The 23753-nt window shown below is 36.4% G+C and overlaps 1 protein-coding gene across 3 annotated transcripts in view; it reads left to right on the top strand.

Moving 5' to 3' along the window:
- The window catches only part of USP24 (ubiquitin specific peptidase 24), a 150359-nt gene that overhangs the window by 31327 nt on the left and 95279 nt on the right, over window positions 1–23753 (top strand). For 2 of the 3 annotated variants that reach the window (XM_066376389.1, XM_066376388.1), the window contains 9 exons: window positions 6855–7020; window positions 8274–8341; window positions 13463–13606; window positions 14254–14376; window positions 15334–15369; window positions 15796–15861; window positions 19308–19373; window positions 22116–22190; window positions 23017–23175. In XM_066376389.1, the coding sequence (XP_066232486.1) occupies window positions 6855–7020; window positions 8274–8341; window positions 13463–13606; window positions 14254–14376; window positions 15334–15369; window positions 15796–15861; window positions 19308–19373; window positions 22116–22190; window positions 23017–23175 (903 nt within the window). The remainder of the gene's footprint in view (window positions 1–6854; window positions 7021–8273; window positions 8342–13462; window positions 13607–14253; window positions 14377–15333; window positions 15370–15795; window positions 15862–19307; window positions 19374–22115; window positions 22191–23016; window positions 23176–23753) is intronic. The other variant, XM_066376390.1, reaches the window with a different exon arrangement.

Raw genomic sequence — 23753 nt, 5'->3', positions numbered from 1 at the left:
CATGATTCCACGCTCATAGAAATTTTAGTCCTTACAGCAAAAAACTGAACCAAGTGCTATTTAAGGTCATCGTTTGTGAAAGTTTTACCATTCAAAGAGTTTTGCAAACTTCGAAATAAATACTAATCAGATGGTGCCGGGTTAGGGCTGTATGGGGGATGTGACATCACTTCCCTACCAAGTTCCAATAATTTCCCACAAGTTACCAAAGATGTGTGAGGCTTTGCATTATCATGGTGGAACGCAATTCTGGCAGTTTTTCTTTGATTGCTTCATTCAGTTTCATTACTTGTTGACAGTAAACATCTGAATTGATCCTCTGGTTTCTTGGAAATAGCTCAATATACACAATACCTTTGTAGTCCCAACAAATTGACAGCATGACCTTTTTTTGATGCAATTCAGCTTTAGATACAGTCTGTGCTGGTTCATCACGCTTGGACCATGATCACTTTCGAATGATGTTACTGTAAATGACCCATTTTTCATCACCAGTGATGATTCTTTTCAAAAAAGGGTTGGTTTCATTGCACTTAAGATGCATATCGCAAATATTGATTTGTTGTATTAAGTGAATCTCTTTCAATTCATGCGGAACCCAAATATCGAGCTTCTTAGCGAGTCCAAGACATTTTAAGTGATTTTCTATAGTTGTGTGCGATACATTTAACCTCTCTGCAATCTCTCGAACAGTTAGTTATATGACGATTTTCTTCAATTATGGCTTTGATTTGGTCATCATCAACTTCAGTGGGTTGACCAGAACGTTGGTCATCTTTGAGTGAAAAACAGAATTTTTTTTTTAAATTTATTTATTTTTTACAGAGACAGAGAGTGAGTCAGAGAGAGGGATAAACAGGGACAGACAGACAGGAACGGAGAGAGATGAGAAGCATCAATCATTAGTTTTTCATTGCGTGTTGCAACACCTTAGTTGTTCATTGATTGCTTTCTCATATGTGCCTTGACCGCGGGTCTTCAGACCGAGTAACCCCTTGCTGGAGCCAGCGACCTTGGGTTCAAGCTGGTGGGCTTTTGCTCAAACCAGATGAACTCAAGCTGGCAACCTCGGGGTTTTGAACCCGGGTCCTCTGCATCCCAGTCTGATGCTCTATCCACTGCGCCACCGCCTGGTCAGGCGAAAAACAGAATTTTTTAAACCAGTTCTTACATGTGCATTCTGTTATGCAATCAACACCATGAACTTCACTTATCTTTTTGTGAGCCTCAGCAGTTTTCTTTCCTTTATGGAAATAAAAAAGTAAAATATGCTGAAAATGTTTGTTTCTGCACTCCATGTTAAAATTGACTCTAAACTAACAGCTATAAATAAAATTATGCACAACTTGCTTCTAAATGTGACTGATATCAATGTCAAAAGGAAAAAACCATGACACTGACAGAAGTCCTTCAAAACAATTACAATGCTCTCTATGTGTGACAACCGAAAATACTTTCTTGCCAACCCAAATACATTGTTCTACAACCATCACTACCATCCATCTCCAGAACTTTTTCATCTTTCTGAAATGAAACTATGTACTTATTAAAAAATAATTCTCTATTCTCCCTTGGTCCTAGCCATTGGCAAACACTTTTCTATTCTCTATTTCTATGACTGCTCGAGGTATCTCTTATATGTGGAGTCATATAATACATATTTGTCCATTTGGGACTGGCTTATTTCATTTAGCATAATATATTCAAGGTTCATTCATAGTATATAGCACGTATCAGAACTCTCTTGTAGGGCTGAATAATCTGTTGTATGTATGTCACATTTTGTTTATCCATTCATTCATTGAAGGACACTTGGGTTGCTTCCACCTTTTTATTATAAATAATGCTACTGTAACCATTGGTGTACAAATGTTTGTTAATGTTCCTGCTTTCAGTTTTTTTAGCTATATATTCAGAAGTAGAACTACGGGATCATGTGGTAAATCTGTGTTTAATTTTTGAGGAACTAAAATACTGTTTTTCATTGTGGCTGCATCATTTTACATTCTTCCAGCAGTGCACAAAGCCTTCAGTTTCCCTACATTCTTGTCAACACTTACTTTCGGTGTTTTTGTTAGTAGCCATCTAATGTATGTGAAGTGTCTTTGTCTAGTTTTTGTTTGTTTTTGTTTTTTTATGAAGTGAGAAGCGGGAGGCAGAAAGACAGACTCCTCCTGCATGCACCAACCGGAATCCACCCAGCAAGCCCAATAGGGGTGATGCTTTGTTGCAACCAGAGCCATTCTAGCACCTGAGGCGGAGGCCATGGAGCCATCCTCAGTGCCCAAGCCAACTTTGCTCCATTGGAACCTTGGCTACGGGAAGGGAAGGGAAAGAGAGAGATGAGAGGGAAGGGTGGAGAAGCAGATGTTTGCCCTGTGTGCCCTGGCCAGGAATTGAATCTGGGACTTCCACATACCGGGCCGACCCTCTCCACACACTCGGCCTTCAGCAGACCGAGTAAACCATTGCTCGAGCCAGTGACCTTGGGTCCAAGCTGGTGAGCTTTTTTCTTTTTTGCTCAAGCCAAATGAGCCCGCGCTCAAGCTGGTGACCTCGGGGTCTTGAACCTGGGTCCTCAGCATCCCAGTTCGACGCTCTATCCACTGTACCACTGCCTGGTCAGGCTATTTTGCTTGCTTTTGGTTTAGTTTTCTCATTTTCTAGTTTACTAAGGTGCATGGTGAGATTATTGATTTGAGATCTTTTTTAAAATATTTTCCTCTAATCACTGTATTTCATAAGTTATGTTGTATTTTAATTTTCTTTCATCACAATACATTTTCTAATTTCCCTTCTGATATTTTTTTTTACCCACTGGTTAGATAGGAGTATGTTGTTTAATTTTTACATATTTTTGAATTCCCCAAATTTTCTTCTATTGATTTCTAATTTCATTCCAATTTAGTGAGAGAATGTACCCTGTATGATTTTAAAACTTGCAAATTTATTGATGCCTGTTTTATGACCTAACATATGCTGTATCCTGGAGAATGTTCCATGTGCACTTGAGAATATTCTATTATTGGATGGAGTGTTCTTTAAATGTCTTTTAGGTAAAGTTTATCTGTAGTGTTGTTTAACTCTTCTATTTCCGTGTTGATTTTTTTCTTGCTTCTGTTATTGAAGTTGAGATAATTAAAGTCTCTAACTGTTCTTGTTGAGTTGTGTATTTCTCTTCAGTTCTATCAGTTTTTGCTTCCTGTCCTTTAGTTCACTGTTGTTAGATGCATGTGTTTATGATTATTACGTCTTCCTAATGTATTAACTCTTTATCAAAATAATTCATCCATGTCTCTAGTAACAAATTATCACGTCTCTGTTTTTTTCCCTGATACTATCAGTGTAGCCACTCAGCTATTTGGGTTCTGTATATGTCTTATATCTTTTGTTTTTCTAATCATCCATTACCCGTGTTTTTTCTATTCAGTTGATATTTTCAAGTGTACAATTTTAATACCCTTGTGCTATTGTTATTATACTGTTGGAAGGTGGGGCAGAAGTGTAATGGCCACCATGATGAGAAGGGATCTTCAGCCCCAAAAATCAATCAGGCACCTTCATAGAATGTAATAGAATTTATTATATCTATAGAATAATTTACTTAGAGGAAAATTGTGTCAGAGCAGAACAGATGACCCAGCAATTCTGTGCAGATTATTCTCTCCTGCAGATTCCTGTTAACTGTACATTTTTTATGGTATAACTCAGGCATTAATGATCCATGAAAAAGGAACAGAGAATGCAGTAGCTCCAGGGGCCACATTATGGCTACATTTTAAGTAACCTAGATAATCATCAACTAGAAAGCTTTGATACACTTGTTAAGGACAGAGAGATTGGTCAAAGGTCACAGCATGAAACTTGAAAATGAAATCCAGGACACAGATTTGGAATTGGTTCGTTTGCATCAACATATATACACATACATTGTCAAATCATATCTTCATATATTATAAGCCCATTAACATAGTTTTATAATTATTGCTTTGTGCATCTGTTATTTAAATCAGATAGGAGAAGTCTGGCCTGTGGTGGCACAGTGGATAAAGCGCCGACCTGGAACGCTGAGGTTGCCAGTTCAAATCCCTAGGCTTACCTGGTCAAGGCACATATGGGAGTTGATGCTTCCTGCTCCTCTCCGCCTTCTCTCTGTCTCTCTCTCTCTCTCTGTCTCTCTTCTCTAAAATGAATAAATAAATTTTAAAAAATAAGATAGGAGAAGAAATAATATGTTAATACTGTCTTTATTTGAGAGACAATAATAAGGGGCCTTGGAGGTGGTGAGTGAGGTTAATAATCACATTTGTAAAATTTTAAGAAAACAAAATATGGCCTGACCAGGTAGTGGCTCAGTGGATAGAGCATTGGACTGGGACAGGAGGACCCAGGTTCAAAACACAGAGGACCTTGAGCCCAAGGTCGCTGGCTTGAGCAAGGGGTTACTCGGTCTACTATAGACCCCAGTCAAGGCACATATGAGAAAGCAATCATTGAACAACTAAAGTGCCGCAACAAAAAATTGATGCTTCTCATCTCTCTCCCTTCCTATCTGTCTGTCCCTATCTACCCCTCTCTCTGACTTTCTGTCTCTGTCAAAAAAAAAAAAAAAAAAAAGAAAGAAAGAAAAAATATGTAAAGCTTTTACTGGGAAAATATTTATTAAAATGTCTAGTTGATTTTTAAGTGCTAGTGGAAATTGGCTATGATGCACAGCTTGGCTCTTTCCATATATAACCATGCCCTGCAGAGGCAGCCACAAACTGTGGATCGCTTTGATTCTCCAAACAGGCAGTCAAGTGCTGCTTGACACTGATCTGCACTAGAGTACTCCCAAGAGGCCCCAGAACCTACACTTGGTGGCGGGATTCAGACCATATCAGAGCACAACTGAATTAGCTCCACAGGTGGCACACCCAAAAGGGAGATCTCGGCAGGCACCAGAGCCTGCTAGAACTATTTCTGCCTTGTGGGGTCAGCCCCTGCACAGCAGCTCGTACACTGTGGTTGGGGTCACACCCCCACTCATACTCATCCAGCCAGAGTCAACCCCATCCACAGACAGGCCAACAGCAATCAAGACTCAGCTCTAACAGGAAGGTTCATATAACCCACGCTAGGGACATTCCTAAAGCATAACTCAGGTGGGTCAGGGAGACAGCCACTGAGCCCCACAAAACACCTTCTGCATAAGGCCATCATACCAAGACTGGGAGGCAGAGTAGATGTACGTATTTACACAGGAACAAATACAGAGAGTCAGCCAGAATAAACATGGCCAAATGAAAGAACAGGAAAAATCACAAGGAAAAACACTAAATGAAATGGAAGCAAGCAAACTACCAGATAAAATGCTCAAAATACTGGTTATAAGGATTTATATTTTCTAAAAAGAACATGTATTTATTGTTTGGTATTTTAAGACAAAAACCTAAAAGTATTTAAAAACAAAACTATTCATATTACCAATAGAATGGTCTTCTTAGGAAGTGTAACTTTACCTTTTTGTTTACTATTGCCTTTGTTGATATAAGAAACATCAAACCTGTAGAGAATTTTATAGTTTATTTGCACCAAACTGACAACATATGCTGGGGAGCAAGATCTTAAATGCTCCCAAGGATAACAGTTTGCAGTTTCTCTTACGCATTTGAATTCAAGGAGGGAAAATAAGGAAGATAACATTGGATTACACAACACATTAGAAAGAGGAGTCTGAAAGGGACCATTTCAATGGTATGTTGCACAGATACCATGGACAAAGGCTTGCTTAAGGCAAGGATAAGCCTTTTAGTAAAGAAGTTATATGCCTAGGACGTGACCACCCACCATGACCTGCCTGGTTAGGAATTTATAGTTAGAAGACCCTGTGAGCTTACCTCCCATAGAACCCCTTTTTAGTCTAAACCACTGTAGGTGAGTCCCTACGTCTCTAATTCAGTAAGTTCTTCCCAGTGTAAGAGTTTAACCTAATTAAAGGAACTTGACATATTTAGATATTCTGAAAAGGCTTCTCTGAAAGAATCATGGAGAAATAATAGCATTTCTGTGGAGATGGACAGAAGTAAAAGGATTTGAGAGAAAATTAAGAGGTCTAAATCACCTGGTCTTCAGGGTGAAGATGGGAGAACGGGGTTTTAAGGATGAGTCCCTGGTTTCTAGCTGTGCTGCTAAATGAATGCGGTGTCATTTTTTGGAGAACAATAAGAAGAGAAAGGAGCACTGAGGTTTGAGAAACTCCAATACTTGGTGGCTAGGAAGGGAGCACATACATGAAGCAGAGAGAGACTAGAACCAGCCACACCCACAGAAAGAGAATAGGGAAGTGTGCTGTCCTGGGAGGTAAGGGAAGCTAATCTATCATATCAAGAAGAGGGAGAGGGCAGAAGGTCAAATATTCCTTCAAAGTAAGAGAAGGACTGAAACATATTCTTTAGTTTTAATGATAGAGTTCAGTGGTGACCTTAGCTAGAGCTTTTGTGGGGAGGTCAGGAACTCTGGAATCCACACTGGTACATTGTCAGGGCTAAGTCGGTGGTGAAGAGATGGAGACAACAGATAACTCTGGAGAAATATATTTATTCCTTCAGTGAAAGAAAATGGGGAGGATAGGATGGCTGTAGGTGTGGGTGGTGAGAGAGTTCATTTTTGAAGAAAGAGGTAAGCTTGCCTCCTGAGGAAGTAGAAATGGCAGTATAATAAAAGTTGAGAATACTTGATACTCTTGATGAAAGAAATGTGGAATCCACACTATTGGTATTAATAGCTACCATTGATTCAGTATCTGCTCTCTGTTTAAAAAATTTTAAGTAGTCACTTTTTTGTTGTTTTTTACCATAATCCCTTTTTGTCAGAAGAATGATGAAAATGGAAACTGCTCAGGGGAAGGAATTGAATTCCCTACAACAAACTTATATGAACTGGAAAGCCGTGTTTTGACTGATCATTGGTCCATCCCTTACAAGCGAGAAGAATCACTAGGCAAATGCCTGTTGGCATCTACATACCTAGCAAGACTTGGTAAGTTTTCAGACTTCAGGACATGAGCAGCTTTTTTTTTTCTTTTTGAATAAGAGGCCTGACTTTAATCTTAATAACTCTTCATTGCCTAGCTGTATAATCTTAGGTCATTTGCTCTCTTTGTCTTTGCTTATCCCCTGTGGAATGAAAACTTTGAATTAAATCAGCATTTTCATCTAGCTCCAATAGAGTGCAAGATACTTTAAAATATAATTGAAAAAGTTTTATAGAAATTGAAATTAACTTTTTTTACAGAAACTTGGAGAACTTTAAATCTTAATTCAGTGGCTTTTTTTCCCCTTAAGATAAAAGGGTAATATTTAATAAACATTCTGTGCTTATTAAGTGCTTGGCACTGTCTTAAGTGCTTTATAAATATTAAACTAATAGAGTAATAAAATATCACTAGGTTGGGAAAATGGGTGTAAAAATGATGAAGCTTTTATACTATATATTAAAGAGAAAATAATTTAGTTTTCATATTGAAATCAATTGTAAAATAAGAATCAGGCCACCATTTTGTGATTTCCCTCCTTCATTAAAAGTGGGCATAGTTTACCACCATGATTAAATATGAGGCACATCAATAGGAAATGTTTTCACTAGGATTAGATTTAAGCCTAATAGGCAGTTTTCTGGTACATTTATTACCGGCTTTTCAGCAGCAGCATTTATTGAGTGCCTATTAGGATGTAGAACTGTGCTAGGCAGTGGGTCTGAAAAAAAGAAAATGTGTTCAGCAATCATTCATTTAGCAAGTTTTTTTCACTTACTGTATGCCAGGCACAATTTTGTGCATTTTACTACACAGAATTCATCAGTTTGTTTTATGGAAGAAGAGTGATTTTGGGCGTTTATTGTGAATAACGAGCTATTTAAGAAATAATGTTGAGTAAGTAGTTGCTGTTGGTGTTTTATTAGTTATTTAATCAGAGTATTTGAAGTTTCTTTGATATAGAACTATAAGTTCAACTATTTTATTAGTTTTAATTAATATTCACATATACTATTAACAAGTATATGTTAATAATGAGTAAATATTAACAAATTTATTATGCTATTAAGTAAATTAATACTGTGATTGTTTCTCAGCCTGTTCCTTCATTAGAATGTATATTTTTTTATTTTAATAACCCCTTAAGAATCAAGGTTTCTATAATAAATAGTTCCAGATGTATGAATTTCGGATGATACATATGGTCTCTACAAACTACCTAAATTCTAAGGTGTATCTTTTTATTTATTTTACTAAGGTCTTTCTGAGTCTGATGAGAACTGTAAAAGATTTATGGATAGGTGTATGCCTGAAGCATTTAAAAAGGTAAGAAATATGTGCCCAGCTGATTTCTGGTAGGGGTGAGGGAACAGGGTCTTTATTTTAGTTTTTTATGTGTGAGACCAGTTTATGAATCTTGTTCAACTAAGGGAATCCTCTAATATGAATAAAAGTAGCTGTAAATTTGGGGCTTATGAATGATTTATTTCTTTCATATTTAATTGTTTGCACATGTCTTGACTATCGCTTTTCTATTTAATTGTTAAGGTTAAGACTTTATACTAGGAAATTAGACATCGTACTAAACTAAGGATTGTGGCACTTAGAAAGATAATGTTTATCAAAATACAAGCCATTTTATACTTATTCTACTGAGACAGAAGCAGATGTTTCAAACTACAGAAAGTTTGACTAGCTTGAGTATTCTTACTGGCAAAATGACATTCGATGGCAAGCATCTCTGTCCAGGCTAGAGTGATGATGTATGTACTTGCTCCTCTTCTGGCCACATCTCTTGGAAAACAAGTTTTTCTTAACCCTCAGGATAAGAGATCCACAGGACTTGTGTTTCTGCCTTAAGCAAGATTACCTTTTCAAAATATGAATTCCCACAAGAACAGGGACAATGTCATAGACTGTTGTGAAAATAGCTAGTGCCTAGCTTAAGGAAAGAACTCAATAATCTTTGTTGAATGAATAGATGAGTCTCCTGCTGCCTTATACTTCTGGGTTTTGACATCCATTTTTGTCTCATATGCAAGGAAGTCACTAGAACTACAGATGGGTGAAGTTTGTGCTTTTCTTAAAACCCAGTTAAATAAACTGTTCATTTGCAAACTGTTATTCTCATTTGCATCTTGACAGATAGCATCCCCTTTGATTCAAAGCTTAAAAAATAACAAAAGTGATTATAGGAACAAAAATAGCTTCATCTTTGGAAAAAAGGGATAAAATCTTTTTAAATTGTCATTTGGGAAGGGATTATGTGGAATTGAGAATTTATCTTTATTTTTGATTAATTCATAAACCAATTTGTAGTATAAAATTATTTTATTTTAGGCCTGACTTACAGTGGCTCAGTGGATAAAGCGTCGACCTAGAATGCTGAGGTCGCCAGTTCAAAACCCTGGGCTGGCTTGGTCAAGACACATATGGGAATTGATGCTTTCTGCTCCTTCCCCCTTCTTTCTCTCTCTCCCTCTCTCTCTTTCTTTCTCTCTCTCTCTCTCTCTCCTCTCCAAAATTAATAAATAAAATCTTTTAAAAAATTATTTTATTTTAAATGTTTAAGACTTTTGTTAAGAATTAGAGTAGCTTTTTAAATAGAATTTTTATAATGTAACAAACTGTGAGACATATAATGTATGCATAAATTTACAAAGAAAGAAAACGCAAGTTTATTCAGTCATGGAAAAGGCTTTATTAGTGTAAGGAAAGAACCTTTAGGTTGATGATCTTCAGATTTAGATACTCCTGTCATTTCACCAGCAAGTTGTATTTTTGGAATGTAATACTCTAACTCTATATAGAGATGCTTCAGAGAATTGTTTTATATTATGTCCTCAGCTGTTGGTAATCATGTAATAAATGGTCTAGGGGTATTTGGGAGGTTTTCTGTAAAACTGAGTACAGAGGTACCCTGCATTATATTGTTCATGGTTGTTTATATAAAAATGCTTGTTAAATTCCCTTAGTGTTTAGAACTTAAAAATATTATCCTCCTCATCAATAAGGCATACTTTCTTTTATTAAATCAGAAGAGCTACAGAATTCTCTGTGCCTTTAGACTTGGCTGCCAGAAAACTCAGTAGTATTTTATGTAATTGGTATTTGTTTTCTTACTTGTGTTTTCTGGTTATGATGACTCTACTGCTACCCCCTTCTCTAGGTTTTTCTTACAGACTGCCTCAGATTTTCTTAGAAGGGCATAAGTAATTAAGCACTTATATGAATAAGATGCACATAAGGAGCTTTGTTGTCATTTCTCCTTTCTTTACCTTTCACTTCCTGGCCAGCCTCGATCTTTACTGGTATATACAGGCAGGGGGGAAAATCTAGGTGTGATCATAGTGCATAGTTATGGTTAAACCATTTGTGCATCTCCCCCACCAGGTATGACTGTCCTTCCCCATCTCTTTTGGAAGACAGAACTCAATTTTGAAATTAAAAACTAAATCAGTGTGAGGGCAACAGAGGGAGTGGTGCTTAATCTACCTTCTTTTTTTGTTGTTGTCACCATGGTGCTTCTTTTTTTTTTTTTTTTTTTTTTTGTATTTTTCCGAAGTGAGAAACGGAGAAACAGAGAGACAGACTTCCGCATGCGCCCGACCAGGATCCACCCAGCATGCCCACCAGAGGGCGATGCTCTGCCCATCTGGGCATTGCTCCATTGCAACCAGAGCCATTCTAGCAGCTGAGGCGGAGGCCATGGAGTGGTTCTCAGTGCCCGGGCCAACTTTGCTCCAGTGGAGCCTTGGCTGTGGGAGGGGAAGAGAGAGAGAGAGAAAGGAGAGGGGGAGGGGTGGAGAAACAGATGGGCACTTCTCCTGTGTGCCCTGACCGGGAATCGAACCCGTGATTCCCGGTAGATTAAGTAAACATTAGTGTAAGGAAATGTTTTCTTTCTTTGTAAATTTATGCATACATTATATGTCTCACAGTTTGTTACATTATAAAAATTCTATTTAAAAAGCTACTCTAATTCTTAACAAAAGTCTTAAACATTTAAAATAAGGTAGATTAAGCACCGGCCGTGTGGCCGGTTCCACACACTGGGCCAACTCTCCACCGCTGAGCCAACCAGCCAGGGCCACCATGAAGCTTCTTAAATGTTCGTCTGTACTTCATTTTGCTTTAACTTTTAAATATAAGAAGATAATATAGGCAGGCAAAAAAAATTTTTAAACCTCCTGCAAACAATAGTAATTCATTGGCTTGTATAAAAATCAGTCTTATGGTTATTGCTCATTTGAGCAAATAGTGTGGCTAATTGGTATTTAGAAAATCTGGAACCAAGGTTTTCTCTGCAGCTAAAGAAGTTTGAGCTCTTGTTAAGAGCTTCTTAATGTGGCCAAGATGAAATTTTTATTGCACTTTTTTTTCCCTCTGAAGGGCAATATTATGAAAATATGAAACCACCATATTAGTTTGCCATTATTTTATTAAGTGAAAACCTTTGATTTCTAATTCCCTGTTCTAGCCATTGTTACTGAATTAGTCTTCCCCAAAGAATAGAAAACTGAGGATTGGGGAAATTCAGTGATGATGATTTTAGATTCATCTATGTGTTTATCACTTAGAGCTATTTTAGATATACTTAAACTTTTTTTTAATTGAATACTACTTTTATACATACCAAAAAGAAAAGTACAAGCAAAATAAATTGGTAAGGTATTTCTAAAAAAAAATTCCACACTCAGAGTCCTGCTATCATCTGGTCAACAAGTAGGAAGATGCAGTCTTATTTTGAGATAAAAAAAAAAATGAAAAGAATGTGTATGTTAGAATCCATGAAATATAGCATTATTTCTTAAATTCTAGGATTATAAGTTAATGGTGATAGCAAAGATATATTAATAACACTTTAGTATTTATAAAATACTTTCACATTTATTATATCTTTTGATACTTGTAACATCGCTGTAAAGTCAGTAGGAATTTTGCCTCTCTAGAGATGAGAAAATTGAGCCTTTGAGAACTTATTAGGTAAATTTGTCCAGGGTCACACAGCTAGACGACAATAGTACCAGTTGATCTCAGGTTCTTATTTGCTCTGTACCACTTAACCTTCCCTAGTAATAGTGAAACATGGAGGAGCAAATAACATTTTCCTTTTAAACTAACTTCTTTAATGTAAGGGAATTAAAGTTCAAAAACAAAACTCAGTGTTGATTGTGAAATACATGAACAAATAGATGGACTACAGCTATGGGTCTTTTTTTTTTTTTTATTGTATTTTTCTGAAGCTGGAAACAGGGAGAGACAGTCAGACAGACTCCCGCATGCGCCCGACCGGGATCCACCCAGCACGCCCACCAGGGGTGGACACTCTGCCCACCAGGGGGCGATACTCTGCCCCTCTGGGGCGTCGCTCTGTTGCAACCAGAGCCACTCTAGCGCCTGGAGCAGAGGCCAAGGAGCCATCCCCAGCACCTGGGCCATCTTTGCTCCAATGGAGCCTCGGCTGCGGGAGGGGAAGAGAGAGACAGAGAGGAAGGAGAAGGGGAGGGGTGGAGAAGCAGATGGGCGCTTCTCCTGTGTGCCCTGGCTGGGAATCGAACCCGGGACTTCTGCACGCCAGGCCGACGCTCTACCACTGAGCCAACCGGCCAGGGCCAGCTATGGGTCTTTTAAAGAAAATCATCTGCATAAAACTAAGTATTATAATTATAATCTTCTGATTATTTGAGACTGAACTGGTAAACTATACACTTTTTTTTTTTCAAGTTAGACTAAACCAGGGGTGGTCAACCTTTTTATACCTACCACCCACTTTTGTATCTCTGTTAGTAGTAAAATTTTCTAACCACCCACCATTTCCATAGTAATGGTGATTTATAAAGTAGGGAAGTAACTTTACTTTATAAAATTTATAAAGCAGAGTTACAGCAAGTTAAAGCATATAATAATAATTATTTACCAAGTACTTTATGTTGGATTTTTGCTGTTTGGCAGAATACATCTTTATAAAATAACTTACTATAGTTAAATCTATCTTTTTATTTATACTTTGGTTGCTCCGCTACCGCCCACCATGAAAGCTGGAATGCCCACTCGTGGACGGTAGGGACCAGGTTGACTACCACTGTCTAAACCAAGGGTCCCCAAACTACAGCCCGCGGGCTGCATGCGGCCCCCTGAGGCCATTTATCCGGCCCCGCCGCACTTCCGGAAGGGGCACCTCTTTCATTGGTGGTCAGTGAGAGGAGCATAGTTCCCATTGAAATACTGGTCAGTTTGTTGATTTAAATTTACTTGTTCTTTATTTTAAATATTGTATTTGTTCCCATTTTGTTTTTTACTTTAAAATATGTGCAGTGTGCAAAGGGATTTGTTCATAGTTTTTTTTATAGTCTGGCCCTCCAACAGTCTGAGGGACAGTGAACTGGCCCCCTGTGTAAAAAGTTTGGGGACCTCTGGTCTAAACTGTCCTTTATGTTTTTATAGCTTCTGACATCAAGTGCTGTTCACAAGTGGGGTACTGAAATTCATGAAGGAATCTACAACATGTTGATGCTATTAATAGAACTGGTTGCAGAGAGAATAAAACAAGATCCAATTCCCATTGGTCTCCTGGGTGTGCTTACAATGGTATAGTATCTCCAAAATATGAAGTGGTTTGTTTTGATTTTCTTTGAAATACCTACTATTCTCTGGTACTTAATGAGTGGCAATGTTAATATCATTAAAGATATTAACTTAGCAGTTAGGGTCCTTCCTTTTTTTAAAACAAAGCAACCATTCTGTTTTTACTTTTAGTAGCTTTTTCAGCTCTTACACTGATTAAATAGCTTTCCCTCCATCTTTCTGATTATTTGCATCATAAGTACTTTCACCTAGGGTGTTCATGTAGTTTGCTTTCTGGCCTTTTTCCCCCAACTAGTAAGTCGCACATGAAGAACAGGTGCTCATGTTTTTCCGCCTCACTCCTGTCTTTAATGCCTTTCTGCCCAGCTCTACCTGTGCAGCCCTCAGACATCTGGGATATCAGCATCCCCCTGCTCGAATCATACCTCTTGTCCCTTTGCTGCCTTCTCTTCCCTCACAGCAGATACTGAGCAGGAGATCACCCCTTCATCCATTTGCTCCTCTGCACCAGCTAAAATATATGCATTGTGGGCATACTTAAAAGATTCCATTAATGAGGGATTCCAAGGCTATATTTTTATCTTTTCTAATGCTAATATGTGTTGCTATAGAAATAGATAATAATGTTTCTTTGTTCTCTTTGTATCTAGGCTTTCAATCCTGATAATGAATACCATTTTAAAAACAGAATGAAAGTGTCTCAAAGGAATTGGGCAGAAGTGTTTGGAGAGGGAAATGTGTTTGCTATTTCACCCGTATCTACTTTCCAAAAGGTAAACATAGTTTTGTTTTTATCTTTTTATAGAGAAATGTTTTGAAAAAGATTTTCTGTACTGTAAAAATAACAGTTTGCAGGGGAGGATTAAAACAGTCTATGAAAAATGACAAGCATTCTATATGGCTCATAAAACAGCTAACCTTTTTTTTATATATTATATATTTTTCCATAGCTGTTAAAATCATAGAGTATTACAAATATGAAATTATGTTTAGTGAAATGAGAAATACTGTATAACATCAGTGCCCTATGTATTGAATTTTCAGAACCTCATTTTAATGGCTGTCCCAGTTTCCTAGAGATGTTGAGAGACTAGAACATTTGAAATCATTTGAAATGACTAATTATACCTAGCAAAATAATCTAGTAGTCTCACATACTATTTTTTTAAACTCCGTAAGCATTAACTTTTATTTTTTCAAGCACAGAACCAATATCGTTTAAAAATATTTTTTGAACTCCTACAATGTGCGTATAGCGTTATATCCACAAGGAGTACTTAATTTAAATAATCCCTTGATCGAGCATTGTTTGGTTTTTAAGAGACAGTTGAAAAAGTACATTTAATAGATAAAAAATTTGTCTATTGCTTTAGCAGAAGTAGAGATTTAGTTCAACAATTTTATTGAAAATTTATTTTGTATCTGACATTATTCTAGGTTTTGGAGATATAAATTAAAAAACCCTTGTTCTTAATATATATAAAGAGTAATAAGACATGATTTATAACTTCCAGCATAGTGGAGGCACAATATAATAATACAGACTTATGGATCCTAAAATTATATATTGTTATGTCAGAGAGTCACATTAAAAAACATTTGGAAAAACCTTTCAAAATATTTTTCAATTTTAATACTTTTTTCCCTCTACATTTTTAGAATAAAAAATATAAGGGTTGATTGGGAAGTTTTTATATAGCCATCTCAATTTCTATTTTCTTTTCTCATAGGAACCTCATGGATGGGTTGTGGATTTGGTAAACAAGGTATACAACTTTTATTAGTAACATTTATTCTTTATTTTCTAATGATATGTCCTAGAATTTGATATTTGAAGTAAATGACAACTAAAGGGAATAATCAGAATTTTTTCCTAGGGAGACAGTTTTTATAGGTCCTGCCTCTTTTTATTCATGTTTATACACATGAACATCAACTTAAGACTTAGCACATTTCTTGCATTGTGTCACAGTAGCATTAGAATTCTCTATGTGATGACTCTCGAGCAGTCCTATGGAGTAGTGTTTTTCAACCAATGGTCCACAAAAGCTTTAACCACCCTGATGCTATATGAAGATTATAGCCTGTAATCCCTGGTATAGAGCACATTGATAGAGTAGAATATTAGCCTTAGTTCCTTGCTTAAAATATTAATGTATAGTATTTTTAAATGAATTTGTACCTTTTTTCAGTTTGGAGAATTAGGTGGATTTGCAGCAATCCAGGCCAAGCTCCGTTCAGAAGATATAGAACTTGGGGTAAGTTAAGCCACTATTATGTGCCTCATGTGGAAGTTCACTTTATATTTATGTTGGTATGTAACCCAAAGGACATGGTTTAGACACATTAAATTAAACATTAATGTATATTTTAATCTTTACAGAAGCAGTTTCCATGATTCTGATAATCACAGAAATGTTTACTCTTAATCATAATAACCAAATTTAATATAGGTGTTTTCATTTTATTATTTCACTAATTTCCCTTTGTGTATGGTATTTTTCTCTTAATTTATAATGGTTACATGAAATTATCTTGTTATTTAAGGACAGTTGGTATATGTGGCAAGAAATTGTGTACATAACAGTTTTATGCCTCAGTTAAATTAATTTATTTCATAGGACCAGACACAAATAACATTTTAAAGCTGTTTAGTAAGCTTTTTGGTATTACAAAGTTTCAAAGCTAACAGAGAGCTGTTACAGGAGCTGAGAAACGTCCTTCAGGTGGGGTACCATTATTGTTTCATGTCAACTTCATTTTCTCAAAAAAATTTAACTTTGTGGTTAAGAGAAGAACTTAATTTTTAATTTTGCACAGACTGTTGACCTGTTTGTAACTGAGAGCACTTTATTCTGTTCTCTAGGTAATTAAACGTTCAACTAAAAATGACTTACGTACTTGTCCTGTATAAACCATTGTGCTAGCTACTGTAAATAGATCAGAGCAGGAAATGACATGGTAAAATAATATACTAAGTGATGCAAATTGTGGTAGAGTAGCAATATTTCTGTGGGACCATGACTAATCTTTGCATGAGGGAAATAATAGCAGTCAAGGAGAGATCGATGGTATCATCAATAATAGACTGAACCTTTCACTGTTTATTCGTAAAGATCAGATGTCTGCCAGATCATAAATACTTCCACTGACACTGGTCAGGAAGCCTTTTCCAACTTCCCTGAATGTTAACTAGGTTATTAGGCTGCTGTTTTGATCCCCGTTGAATGGATCAAGTATGTTAGAAATGACTTTATTGACCCAGAAAACAATAGGCAGTGATTTTAAAAAGCAAAATAAAACAAAAACCTGTTCAGATACAGGGTTTTATCAAACTTCTTTGTTCCTAAAGATAGCTCATTGGGTGATACCAGAAATTAACTTTATTCTTGAAAAAGGTTTAAACACTCAGTCATTTCTTACATAGTTAATTTATTTAAAAAACAGGTACAGAGAAGCCCAGAGTTTCTGCTCTACTTGGATGAATCTGGGCTTATTCTCATTACTTTCAAATGTCTTAAAGATTCCCCCAGGATTTTTTCCGCAGTTCAGACCATTTTTTAGAACAATTGTTTTGTTTGTTGCATTGATGTAGAATGACATTGTTTAGGTTGTATTGAAGGATGGTAAAATTCAGGCCCAGGAGAAAGATTTCAAAATCGAGACACTAACAAGTATGATGAAAATTTCACAATAAATTCCTGATTTCTGACCAGTAAAGAAGTTGACTATGTCCCAGAATAAATTTAGGCCATATGATAAGATAGGAGTACAAGTAACTGATTCATTCTACAGTCATGTTACATATTTTTGAATTTGAAAAATACTGGAGGAAAAAATCATTCACAATCTATCAGTTAAAAATACCTGTACAAAGTAAGAAATGATCGCCTTTCCTCTACTCTACCCCCTACCCACACAAATTCACCTGCCTTCTAGAAAATAGTTATCATTTTATGCTTAGCCTTTTTGAATTGTTTTTTTAATTTGCATAGAGTACACGCCTTGCGTGTTCTTTCTCCATTTAAGACTAAATTATAAATCAAGGTATACCTACTAGCATATTTTTATTTAACATTATATCATGGACATCTTTCCAGATTAATACTATCAGTGTTGTTAATGGCCCCATTGTATTCCTATAGATGTTGTACTGTGATGCACTTATCAATGAGTGTTGGATTATTGTTAAACTGTTCTATTTAAATATGTCATTATGTGTATAAGCAACCATTTCTGAAGGATAGATTCCTGGAAAATGGGATTCTGAGTTAAAGACTACATTTTAAAATTATAATTGATGATAGTGCTAAATCTTTTTCCCACAAAGTCATTTCCCAGTCTTCTCATTAGTGCTGAATATTTTCAATTTTTAATATTCCAGTATGATGGACAAGAAATAGTATTTTATTATTTACTTTGTAATACTCTGATTTTCTGTGAATTTGAGCTTTTTGTCATACAATTATTGGCTATTTCTATTTCTTCTGTAAAATGACCCAGTTATTTAGGTCTCTTTTGGTTTGTTTGTTTGTTTGTTTGTTTGTTTTGGTAAAGTTCAGGAATTCTTTTTGCAGTAGGTTTATTTAAACCATGACTATGGTGTGTTTGTAAAAATTTTTCTCCCATTCTTTTGCTTTTCTTTTCATTTTTATTTATGGCTACACAGAAGCTTCACATTTTTATGTAGTCATTATCTTTCTTAATGGCTTAAAAGATTTATAACTTGCTTGGGGAATATGTTCCCCATCTCAAGGTTATAAAAACACTCATTTCATTTTATATTTTACAGTCTTACTTTTACAATTTAGTTCTTAAATTTATTTAAATTTATTTTTATATGTTTTGTAAACTAGAGATCCAATTTTATTTTCTTCCAGATGGGTAACTAATTGTTGTATAATCCTCTAATGAATAATTTATCTTTCTTTGCTGTTTGATTTGCTGGCTTCATCATAGGTCACAACCCCATGTGTACCTGGGTGTATTCCTGGGCTTGAGATCCAGTCATTCATTTGTTTAATTCATTCTCTGGCCATTTCTCTACTGCTCCACTGTTTTAATTATTGGCAAGGCCAGTTCTCCCCAGTATCATTCTTTTCTATAAATTTTTTGATCGTTCTCATATTTTTACTCTTCTGAATAACATGAAGTCAACATGTTAGATTCTCCTGCAGAAAATCCCACCGAGATCATGTTTGAAATTGTTAAATTTGTACTTACGTGTGTGGAAAATTTATATTTTTACAGTACTGGTTCTTTTCATTTAAGAACATGGTATCTCATTTATTTCACCTTCTTGTATATATTTTAGTTAAGTTTTATAATTTTCTTCATAGAAATCTTTAATTTTTTTTTTCTTAAAGGCACATTTCACTCCTTCCCCAGCTGTTCTTTCCTTTTTCAAATAAAAATTTTTAGTATTGTATAATATGAACTTCAAAATTATTTCATCTAGTCTTCTAAGGAAGTTTTATTGGCATATTATTATTTAAATTATATTAACTTTTTATAATAATTTAAATGGATTGATATCTTTATATTGATTCTTTATATCCAAGAGTATAGTTTGTCTAGTTACTCATTCATGACTTGATCAAACTACTATTTAAAATTTTCTCTGACACATTGAAAGGAATTTGTTTAATGTTCAAGGAAAAACACCCACTCACATTTATTTCTAACCTTCACTGTCTTTTCTCAGGCAGTCTCAGCACTGGTACAGCCCTTAGGGGTGTGTGCAGAGTACCTCAATTCCTCAGTGGTTCAGGTAAGATTGGGCCATTTTACATTTACTTCAGAAGGTGATCTAAGGTATAAAACAGTAGTAATTATATTTTTATCGGGTTTGTTTAGAATTGTGCCTAATCCAGAGTAACTTCTAGTGAAAATATTATCAGAAGAAAGATAAATAATTAATAATTTAAGGTCTAAAAGACCTTAAAATTTAAGGTCATTTACCTTTTTAATTTATCATTTTATACATATAATTTATATATGATAGCACAGTTTTCTTTATTTTCTTGTCTATAAAATAGGCTGCATAAATCCCACCCCCTTTCACAGGATGGTTTAAGGATTCAGTACCATTATGTATTAAATTAGATCGATGTTGAGCAACCCAGCTGGGCTCATTTGCTAGCTAAGTCTCCCACTACTGAAAAATAGCATGACAGCGTATCTGTCTTCTCTGCTTTCCTGCCTCTGCATTTTGTAAGTCAACAGATCATAGAGTACTCAAAGCTATGAGTGTTCAGTTTTGTAATGTTGAAGGCCTATTAGACTCCCTTGTTTCCTTTTCATTTCAATTAACAAGTTTTACTGCATAAAATGTCACATTGAAATACCTCAATTTATTATTTTCTTTATAAGAAAGTGTGTGAAACCTATACCTTTCAGAGATCTTTTAAAATCACTATAAATGATTTTAAAAGCACAGTATCCTTTGGGGGCAATGTTTAGTATGCAGTATTCCTTCTTTCTACATAAAACCGAATTTACTTAGGACCACTTAACAAGGGAGATAGGGTTTTTTAGTAGGTTCTGGAAGGCATTTCTCAATGTTAAATGTCTTCTTTAGGTATCAAAGTAATACTGCAAATTTTTACATGAAATAGAATGACTATATTTCTTAATTCTGAATATTAAACTCTTTAGAAACATCTAGTGTTCTTCCAATTTAACTTATTAAGCGTATAAATATAATCTCTAGTTTTGTAGCTGAAACACTAAGACACAAGGAGGTAGAATGATTTGACTCCAATAATTTAATAATTGGCTTTTTCTTTTTCTTTTTAGATTTTATTTTACTGGTTTTAGAGAGAGAAGAGAGAGAGAGGGAGAGAGAAAGGGAGAAAGGGAGAAAGGGTGGGGAAGGAGCAGGAAGCATCAGTTCATAGTAGTTGCTTCTTATATGTGCCTTGACCAGGCAAGCCCAGGGTTTTGAACCAGCGACCTCATCATTCCAGGTCAACACTTTATCCACTGCACCACCACAGGTCAGGCTAATTGGCTTTTTCATAACAGCCAGGCACTAATTAATACTAAGTTCTTTAGAAATTTCAGGTTTTATATTATAAGCACAGTGTACTTTAAAAAGAGTAAAAATGTATGTGAATTTCCAGCCAAAATATATGTAACTTTACTTTTATTATAATTATGTCAAACTACCCAGCCTTAAATTTATTCAGCAATAAATTTATACCATATTCATACCATGTTACTTGCCGTAAATTAACGATTGTCTCTACCATTTGCTACTTGTGTAGCTTTGGAAGACTTACATAACATTTGTGCCTTGGCTTCTTTACCTGTATCATGGTGATGAGAAGCGTGCGTGTCTCACAGGGTTGTGGTGAGAAGCAGGGCTGGCATGTGCCGACAAGAACAGTGCGGCTCGCCTTTTCCCCTAACAGCCCTCAGTCCTCACTGTACAATCAGCGTAAGTGCAAATGAAGAATTTTTATTTGGGTCATTGCCTGATGTCATTTTAATTCATTGCTGATGTCTTCCTGGCTTTGACAGCCAAACATTGTTCATCTTCTCTTATCACCAGATAAGTTTTAAAAGTTATTTTACTTGGGTGGAAGTGATCATTTAAATCTAGCTAAAGTTTGACTACTTCTCATGTGCTGTTTAGGTTCAGTTGTCTGCCTATGCTTCCATCCTGGAGCAGTGTGTTGTATGAGTCTCATCTATGGGCCTCATTTATATCAGCAAGCAAAGGTAGTACATATAACAGCATATTTTTCCTGGCCAGTGCTTATATTTATTTTTTAAAATCAAATGCAAAATATTACCATATTACAAAAATAAAACATACTCATGCTTACTGTTTAAAAGTTAGTCCATGTTTCTTTGGTTGCTCTTTATTTATTTATTTATTTTATTATTATTTTGTAGTTAGAAGTTAGAAGCAGGGAGGCAGTTAGTCTCCTGCATATGCCGGACCAGGATCCACCTGGCATGCCCACCAGGAGGCAATGCTCTGCCCATCTGGGGCGTCGCTCAGTTGCAACCAGAGCCATTCTAGAGCCTGAGGTGGAGGCCATGGAGCCATCCTCAGCACCTGGGCCAACTTTTGCTACAGTGGAGCCTTGGCTGCAGGTGGGGAAGAGAGAGACAGAGAGGAAGGAGATGAGGAAGGGTGGAGAAGCAGATGGGCTCTTCTCCTGTGTGCCCTGGCTGGGAATCGAACCCAGGACATCAACATGCCAGGCCGACACTCTACTGCTGAGCCAACCAGTCAGGGCCTGGTTGCTCTTTAAAATTACCTTTCTTAGATACTAATTACAGGGATTGCACCCATATGATATTAAAGAAGCTAAGGCAGAGAATTAGTTAAAGTTTTGCTTGTAATGATATTAGTGACATAGTGGTGGCTTGCACTCTCTCCTTTGTGAAATATGAATGAAGAAGTATCTCCTTTTTATTTTTAGGACAGTTTCAGGATTTTTATTAAGGTAGCGCTTTTTTTTTTTTTTTTTTTTTTTTTTTTTTTTTTTTTTGGCAGCCTATGCTAGACCCTGTCATCCTTACTACAATCCAGGACGTGCGGAGTGTGGAGGAAAAGGACCTCAAAGACAAGGTAAGTGCTGCCTCCAGCAGGTAGGCCCCCATGCTTGTGGGTCTGTGGAAGCAGAGCCCAGACTTGGGGCCCTTGTTCTTTGGATTCTGGTCCCAAACAACTCACATCAGTTAATTTTATATTTTCTAACTGAAAAATGCTTCTCCTGAAGCACCAGTGGTTGGTATTACCTCAGTCAAGAGAATGAATAGGCCCTGGCTGGTTGGCTCAGCGGTAGAGCATCGGCCTGGCGTGCGGGGGACCCGGGTTCAATTCCTGGCCAGGCACATAGGAAAAGCGCCCATTTGCTTCTCCACCCCCACCCCCTCCTTCCTCTCTGTCTCTCTCTTCTCCTCCCGCAGCCAAGGCTCCATTGGAGCAAAGATGGCCCGGGCGCTGGGGATGACTCCTTGGCCTCTGCCCCAGGCGCTAGAGTGGCTCTGGTCTCGGCAGAGCGACGCCCCGGAGGGGCAGAGCATCGCCCCCTGGTGGGCAGAGCGTCGCCCCTGGTGGGCGTGCCGGGTGGATCCCGGTCGGGCGCATGCGGGAGTCTGTCTGACTGTCTCTCCCCGTTTCCAGCTTCAGAAAAAATACAAAAAAAAAAAAAAGAGAGAGAATGAATAGAGGGTTCTTAGTGATATCATTCAGAATGTTACTATTGATTTTGATAATAATTTTTGTATAACAATGAAGAAGCTTTAAAATAATTCAATACTAAAAGTTTATCCACCAGACACTGTTAATGAAAATGTTCTCTATTTCTGTGTGTGTGTAAGAATTTGCATCAAAATGTTTTCATGTTTCCTTTCTTTGTTTTTGTGTGCATGTATGTATATTTTACGAAAAGAGATTGGTTAGTATCCCTGAGCTCTTGTCAGCCATCAAGTTACTCTGCATGCGCTTCCAACCCGATCTAGTAAACATCGTGGATGACCTTCGATTAGACATTCTACTGCGCATGCTGAAATCACCACATTTTAGTGCTAAAATGAACTCTCTCAAAGAAGTAAGTTTTGCATTTATTTCTAGAAGACTTAAAGCATAGACATTTTAAGTTCTGAAAGTTGTGGTTATTAGTATTAAAATGTTGGGAAATAATTTCTTGTAATCATACAAAAAAGATAAGTGATTATATATGAAATGGTATATATGTTTATCATTGTTAATAAAGTGATCTTTTTATATTACATTCAAAATTTGTTCTCTGAAATGTTTGAAATATTTACTACTTTTGTGAAATTTCCCAGAATATAATTCTTTGGTATATACAGTTAGAGATTTTTTTTTTACCCTGAGTGTATAGTTCCTTTTATTATATTTCAGATATATGTTTATTTAAACCAAACCTTCTAACTGGGGTTGGGACAAACCAAAATGACTACAACTATGATATCTGAGCTAAATGATGGAAATCATTTTCTGTAACTTCCCAATCTTTATAGGAACACAGTTGGTTCTGGTGAGTGACTGGTAGAACCAATATAGTTGAGTCATAATTCCATCTTTTTCCTTCAGTTTTCTATTGATTTGGATTCTTGGCTACAGGTGAAATAAACTCATAGTAAATCACCTTAAGGACAGAGA

This window comes from Saccopteryx leptura, chromosome 3 (genome assembly GCF_036850995.1).
Source record: "Saccopteryx leptura isolate mSacLep1 chromosome 3, mSacLep1_pri_phased_curated, whole genome shotgun sequence".
In the NCBI taxonomy this organism is placed as follows: domain Eukaryota; kingdom Metazoa; phylum Chordata; class Mammalia; order Chiroptera; family Emballonuridae; genus Saccopteryx; species Saccopteryx leptura.
This window is presented reverse-complemented; position numbering and strand designations above follow the sequence as displayed.